At 39.5% G+C, this 7,581-nt stretch overlaps 1 protein-coding gene across 1 annotated transcript; it reads left to right on the top strand.

The window, feature by feature from the left end:
* Nucleotides 1-2,770: 2,770 nt before the first annotated feature.
* Nucleotides 2,771-3,332, top strand: LOC119305193 (non-specific lipid-transfer protein 2P-like). Its single transcript, XM_037581784.1, has one exon. The coding sequence runs from the start codon at nucleotides 2,828-2,830 to the stop codon at nucleotides 3,113-3,115; it is 288 nt and encodes a 95-aa protein (XP_037437681.1). The 5' UTR covers nucleotides 2,771-2,827; the 3' UTR covers nucleotides 3,116-3,332.
* Nucleotides 3,333-7,581: the final 4,249 nt, after the last annotated feature.

The following is a 7,581-nucleotide window of genomic DNA, read 5'->3' as shown; positions in this document are numbered from 1 at the left end:
TTTACTTTAAAATTTGACTATAATAATTCAAATGATTCCATCAAGAACAATAATACTAAAAGATCGCAAAATGAAACCCTAGAAATGCACATAGAATGACAAAAAATTTAATAGATTGGATTAGTAATTTTAAAATTTTGTGCATACTGAAATGGGAGGATTGGATCATGGATGTATAGTTGAGCATGTACATTCTAAATAATGAATAAATAAACTACTAAAATTGTCAAATTAGGGTTTAGGGATGGACAAGAACTGAAAAACATGGATGGAAACGTTCAAACGTACTCACTTGTAGAATTTCAGGGATTGGAGACGGCCACGATGTAGACTTCAAGACTTGCAGTCGGATGTATACTTGTACACGTATTGTCGTGGTGCCGCCTTGCCGGATGCTGGATGGCCGGACTGCCGTGCGGCGTCGGCGCTCGCAGCTCCAGCGGGTAGCGGTGGCCGAGGCGAGGGCGACGCAGCAAGGCGCCGAGCGAGGAGGCCGACGGGCGTCACGGGCGACGAACCTACGAAGGAAAACGAGCAGTCGTGTGCCTGGCAACTGGCGTGTGTCACGGCGCCTGGCGCTTCGTGTTGGAAAACTCTATTTGCCGCTCTCTGCGGCAAACTGTCGAGCGATCGCATAAACAAGGCGAGCGAGCGAGCGATTTGGGCCGCCCCAACTGTAGTACGTAGAAGTTTCGGTTCTAGGAATCTTCTAGAGGTTTCCCAGCGGTTTTTTCGGTTTTGGGAACCTTCTAGAAGGTTCCTGGACCGGTCAATCTATTTTCCCTTTTTCTTTTTTATTTTTCTCTCTGTTTCATTTTTTTCTGTTCCTGTTTCCTTTTCTTTTTGGTTTCACTTTTTTCTTTTATTTATGTTTTTTTCCTGTTTCTTTTGTTAGACATTTTCAAATATTTGTTCCAAATTTCAAAAAATGTTCATGTGTTCAAAATTATAATCATAGTTTTTAAAAAATGTTCGTATTTCAAAAAATGTCCAGGAATTTCATAAAATGTTCTTGATTTCTACATTTGTTCACAAATTCAGAAATTGTTCATGTTTCAAAATTTGTTCGTATTTACAAATTTTTGTTCATGCTTTGAAAATATGTTCGTGTTTGAAAAAATGTTCAGGGATTTCAACAAATGTACTTAATTTCAAATTTCCTTTTTCTTTTATCCTCTTTTTTTCAAAATATTCAAATTTTGTTTGTGTTTCCATAAAATGTTCTGTTTTCAAAAAAATGTTCTCAATATTCAAAAATTGCGCTCGTTACACAAAAAAGTTCAAAACTTTTGAAATTCATATAATGTACCAGATTTTCAATTTTCTGTTCACATTTTCAAAAAATGATCGCGCTTCCAAATTTGTTCGGGATTTGTCAAATTTGTTTTCCATTTCAAAATTTGCTCTCAATATTCAAAAAATGTTCGTGCTTTAAAAAAATTTGTTCTTCGTTTCAAAATTTGTTCTCAAGATTCAAAAAAATGTTCATGCTTTAAAAAATTGTCCGCGCTCCCAAATTTTTTCTCCATTTCAAAATTTGTTCTCAAGATTCAAAAAATGTTCGTGCTTTAAAAAATGTTCATGTTCGAATTTTGTTCTCTAAATTCAAAAAAAATGATCAGGATTTTAAAAGTGTTCATTTTATCAAAACTTTGTTCACATATTCAAAAAAAGTTCAAGCTTTTTAGTTTTTCTTCTAAAGTTTGAAAAGTGTTCGTTTTTAAAAAACACTTTTCCAAAATAATGTTCGCGTTCGGAATTTGACAAAATGTTTGGATTTACATTACCTTTTAGGTTCGCGCGCCATAGTAAACCAAGAAAGCTTATCTATCGTGTTGGCTAGGCCCGTGTGTACATAGAAGGAGGCCCCTGGTTCGATCCCTCCCTTGAGCAGTTTTTTTTTGCGATTTTTTCACTGCGTTGCGCTAATGGGCCGGCCCAGCTGGAGACGCGCCTGTGCATCCGCTCGACAATTCGCGGCAATGAGCGGCGCATAGGAGCTCTCCTTCGTGTTTGCTAATCGATCAAGGGTCGCTAGCTAGCTATCCGATGGGCCTCTTATTTCTTTTCTTTAATTCTTTTGTATTTTTTACCTATTTTTTGCTGGGCTATAGTATATATAAATACTCCATCATGGGCCGAAAACCTTTGTAGATGAGTTGGCACACATAGAGAGTTCAATTTTGATGGGTCGGATAAGTTTATAAGGTTTAAAACAGACTTTACTCGGCAGATACATATGAGATAATACTTGTTCCTCACAAGGCATTGAAGTAAAATCATCCCGTACGCATACAAAACTGAAAAAAATAAATCATCCCGTATGTGAGGCAATTCCGCAGAATTAATGATGCATTGCCGACTGTCTGTAATCACAGGTTCCGCCTAAGTCATCCATTTCCAATTATCATTACTCCCTCTGTTCAATTTTGTAAGACCATTTAGACATTTAAGACAACACCTAAAACAGTTCAATCTCAGCTGTCCTAAACGACTTACAAAAGTGAACAGAGGGAGTACTACCAATGAATGCCTCCCAGGTTTATATGTACGGTAATAATGTCTGGAGGTAAAAATGGCACATTAGTAATAGCTAGGAAATTCTGGCGCGGGCAACGCCTGAGGTGAAGCGTATACTCCAAAGACTTCACAGCTAAGCACACAACTCACGCGGGATGCATTGCCTACCAAATTCCTTGAGGCGCTCACTCTCCCGCCTATAAATACGAGCAACGCTCCTCTTGTGCCACCAACTGCATCGATCTGACAGTCACACCCGAGTCCGGAGAAGGTTGTTGTTGGAGAAGTCGGAGCTAGATCGAAGACCATGGCTAGGGTGGCGGCGGTGGCCATGTGCGCGCTGCTAGCTCTGGTGGTGGTCGGCCCGCCGTCGGTGGCAGCACAGGACTGCGATGCGGGGAAGCTGATCGTGTGCGCGGCGGCGATCATCGGCGGGGCGGAGCCGTCGGCGTCGTGCTGCTCGAACCTGAAGGCGCAACAAGGCTGCCTCTGCAAGTACGCGAGCAACCCGGCGTATTCCTTCTACATCAACAGCCCCACCGCCCGCAAGACCCTCACCTCCTGCGGCATCCCCATCCCGACTTGCCCGCAGTAGAAACATGGTGTATGCATGCACGCACAAAAAGTGTGCTAGATTTGTTAAAAAAAGTGTGCTAGATGTGGTGTGTGTTGATCTAGTGATATTAACTGTCCGGATTCGATATATTTCAATAACAGAGGAGTACGAGCGCCGTGGATAGGTTTAGGTTGTGGGGAATATTTGCTTAAGTTAAAGCTAAAATTCCCCACACATGGCCCTTTTTTAGGGGTTACAAGGCATAACTGATTTTTTAAAAATTATTACAACTGATGCAAAATAAACAAAAGTTTGTAACATTCAATCCTACCGAGGTTAGTGACGAGGTTATTACCACTTTACCACCGGCAGGCCAAGGGTGCTCATCCAGCTGGGATTTAGTGCGCAAACATTACTCTGCAATAAAGCAGACGTTTCAACAGCACCATTCCCCTGCAATTACAACAAAAGCCATCAAGTGAGAGTTTCTAGTGCATAGTTAATGGGCAGTTTTCACTCCACATTAACTATTTCATAACACACCCGACTGTTGTAAACCTGGCCAATACCATCCCTATATAACTAGCAGGGGATCTCCTCTTTTGCGCGCGAACTCAATCACATCTTATATCTTATATTTACTAATCGGAAGCACTAATAGAGCCTCCACGTTAATCCTAGAAAACTAATTGTATTGTCCATCCGATCTACTTATTAACAATTTATAGCCGTCTGATGGCTCGGGAGTCCTGGCCTACTATCCCACCTATTTCCTCAAAATAAAAAAAAACTAATTCACCGTTAGATCTACGTGTTAGCAGCCTTTAACCATTGGATATGCATTACCTACGGCATCCTCAGAATCCTCCTCAAACCCCCCCGACGCACATCTCCCGCACACCTGAACTCTCGCCGCATCGGATCTCCCTACCATCCTCGGGCTCCATCCCTGCCGCCACACATCTGAAGCAAAATTATGATCCAATCTAGGTACTCGCAGCCCCTTCCCTTCAAACCTATAAATCTCCTGCTATAGCCTTTAAATTTGCATGGTACAGCAATCTGGTGGCACGGCTATGGAGGAGGACTGGGGGAGGATGAAGGAGCTACTGTCGACACTTGATGGAGGAAAGGCTGTGTTGAGCCGTGGAATCCTCGACTTTGAAGTTTCATTGAGGCGGAAGTGCCACCTTGACTGGAGTGGACGGCCTCCCATGCGGGACTGCATGCTGTCCTTTCCCATCGCAAGCTAGCACGCCTACATGATGTGGGCATCAGATTTGAATTGATTAGGCAAGGCTGCATGATGTATCCTATAATCAATACTACATGCACGGCTGCATGGCCGGCCCATAGGCACGTACATGCTTGGCTTGACTTCAGACACAAGAGTATGCAATTTGGCTTTGAAGGTAGGCTGCTGGATCCAAGACAAGCTAGCTTTTCGATCAGCCGGAAAGGAGGAACCACACTCACGTATCAGAGCCTGAGCTATTTGATTTCCTCGGCCAGCTCGACTGGTGCTTTTGTCTAACAGCAAGACATACTCGTGATGCCCTGCAAACAGCCGACCAAATTCAAGGTATGGTATTTATTTTATTGCCTTCTATTCCTTTGGATCCATTGTCATCTATAATTTGCTAATTACACGTAAAGCATAGATATCTACAATATGATGCAAAACAAATTACAGATAGGCTTCTACATGGATAAGAACATGAATGATGTGGTTATGTTATAATATTTTTCTAATAGCTGGATTTAATCAGATGCTTTTTAAGTAGTGTTCATTAGTACAGATTAGAGCAGAAGTGATTTTCTGGCTACTTGATTTGTCCGTCATATAAAGAAGAGGAAGCGAACATGCCTTTTACATTGCAGATGATAGATGAATAAAGCTTGCCTAATATAAATGAAATTACACAATACATTGTTTCATGACTGTACCTTATGGTATCCACACTTTTTGTTTGTATACTATTATGTACAAGACCTTTTGTTCATCTAGAAACAAAAAAAAGGATAACTAACTACAGTATGAAATTCCGCCAACTATGTCACACATTCATGTCTTCACTTTTAGGTACTTCAAATTTGATCGAAAGTATCAATCGCTAATCTGGAGCTTAATCTTTTTTTATCACGGAACAACTCGAGTCCATTCTACTTCTAGCTTCTTCTTTTTATCAGGGAGGAAAAGGGGGAAGAGTACTACATGTAAAATCTTCGGAGATGATGTTGGTCTATTCTGCTTCTAGATTTGTGGATTTCTTTTATTAGTTGATCCAACAATATAAGTATTTAATAGAATCTTCTATATATAGTGTCTGACATTACAGAATTATACTAGCTTCCTTTGTTGTATGTAATTACGACAGTGTTGAAAGCTAGCACTGAAGATTTTGACTTCGGGTAGATGTAGTAGTTCCTCTGTATGTCATGTACTGATCAAATTCGTCTATGGTTGATTCTTCACACCTACATGCTTATTTCAAATCACATTCCTGTTTGTAAAAAACAGAGAACCTTTTGGACATTACTCAATGCTAAAACTTTCAGCATTTACATAATTTTTTGATGTTGGTAGACCTCAATGACCAGGATTTCCATTATGGTTGCATTAGCCCTCTCAGGAAACCCGAATTTCCAATCACTATAGGTATCATCTGATCTAACTCCCCATTCCCGAACCTTCTTTCAATGCACTACTACTCTTCTCACAATCTTCATGGGATGCATACATCATCAACAGTGGTAGCCAATTATGTCTTGCCTACTGTGCTGGCCAGCCGCTTACAGTCAAGCTACATATTGACATGTTACATCTTCCAACTAATTACTCTAATGGGTTGTTCGTCGTGGTTACCTCTCTTTTTATTACCTTCATCGACAGAAAATATTGTACTTTCTATGCTAGGAACGTTATTCATAAACCCAAGCCAGAGTTCGTTACCTCAGTAGCTCCTAATTTTTTACTCCTCACAAAATTGTGGTAATTTGGTAAGATCTCATCCAACAGTTTCGTGGAATCAAGACAGTTATTATCAATATATTTTTGTTGTACTTTCGCTGAGAGATGTCTACCGTGGCCTCAAATTGAACATCTTCACATGAAAACACGTAATTTACTGCCTCACATCTGTAGTGAGATATATATTTTTTGCATGGGTGGTAATCAGACCAGTTTGATACTCTGCATAGCCATTATTGGAAGCCCCATCATAAAAAAACATTACCAGAATTCGTTGTCTATGTGCTCCGATATCTCACTCCTCCAAGCTGAAAGTAAACAATATCTGAAAGATGTAGTTCTTCATTTAATTGCATTTTACTTCCAGTCGCTTCTAGAAACAATAAGAATTTTCCATTGTTTTTGCTCCAATACTGTAAGATATGTACTTTGTATACATTTTGCAAACATATGGGCAACTTTAAAGAGTTTGTCCGCAGCAATGGCAAGTTTTTTATTATCATTATTGAGCGATGTTGAAGGTTGACTATAAATGACGGGCCATTGTCTCTTTAGGGCATATAGTTCGCTGAAAAGGAAACAGAGCGGAAGTTATGTTGACTACACATTTATTACAATTCTTAATACTTTTTTTCTCCTTTCCATGACATAATAAGTTCTAATTGTTGGAAATTGGTCAGTTATAATATTTCTGTTATTTTCAACCTTTTTGTTATTGCCATTTGTTTTGGGGAACAATATAAAAAGTAAGCCCTCTTTGGAACACACAATTCTAAAGGCAGGTAAAAACTGTAAGACTAGAATGTCATTACTTCCCCGCAAATAAAACTATATAATGTGGATGGTTTGTTGTTCCTTACCTATATATGATTGTTGTGTATACTCCATATATTATGCATCATATATTTTCTTGCTTAGAAAATTATTTTCCAAGTTGAAACTAAAGGGCAGAAGCGACATGCCTAACAAAAATCAACTTCTTTGTAATAGAGAGTGGCTACAAATCCTAATTTTACTCAAAAAGAAATTGATGCACACAATAATAATAATAACGTGTATGCGTAGTAAACCTTAATTCATAGGATGTGACATAACTAGAGTATTGCATTGTAGGGTTGAACAAGTATTTTGAACCAGTAATTCCATGAAGTCAATTTTGTCTTCTCATGTACTCCCTCCGTTCCTATATTTGTCTTTCTAAAGATTTCAACAAGTGACTACATACGGAAGAAAATTAGTCTTATTAACAATATGGTATTCTAAAATTTGTATACTTTATTTCTAGCCCGTGCAGCTGCACGGGTTCATGACTAGTTCTTTCTAATCCATATACACAATTATATGCAAGAACACCCACACATGGATTAGGGTTATTACCTCCACCACTAAGGGGCCTGAACCTGTATAATCTCTTGTATCACTCATTTATGCCTCGGTAGATCAAGCTTCGTTCATACATCTCCCTTACTGTCAGATTTATAACAACGATAGTTAGCATCTACGACTCTTGAAGAATTGGAAAGTTGCAAGGAGT

This window comes from Triticum dicoccoides, chromosome 1B (genome assembly GCF_002162155.2).
Source record: "Triticum dicoccoides isolate Atlit2015 ecotype Zavitan chromosome 1B, WEW_v2.0, whole genome shotgun sequence".
Classification (NCBI taxonomy): domain Eukaryota; kingdom Viridiplantae; phylum Streptophyta; class Magnoliopsida; order Poales; family Poaceae; genus Triticum; species Triticum dicoccoides.
Note: the sequence above shows the minus strand (reverse complement) of the source record. Positions and strands in the feature narration are given on the sequence as shown.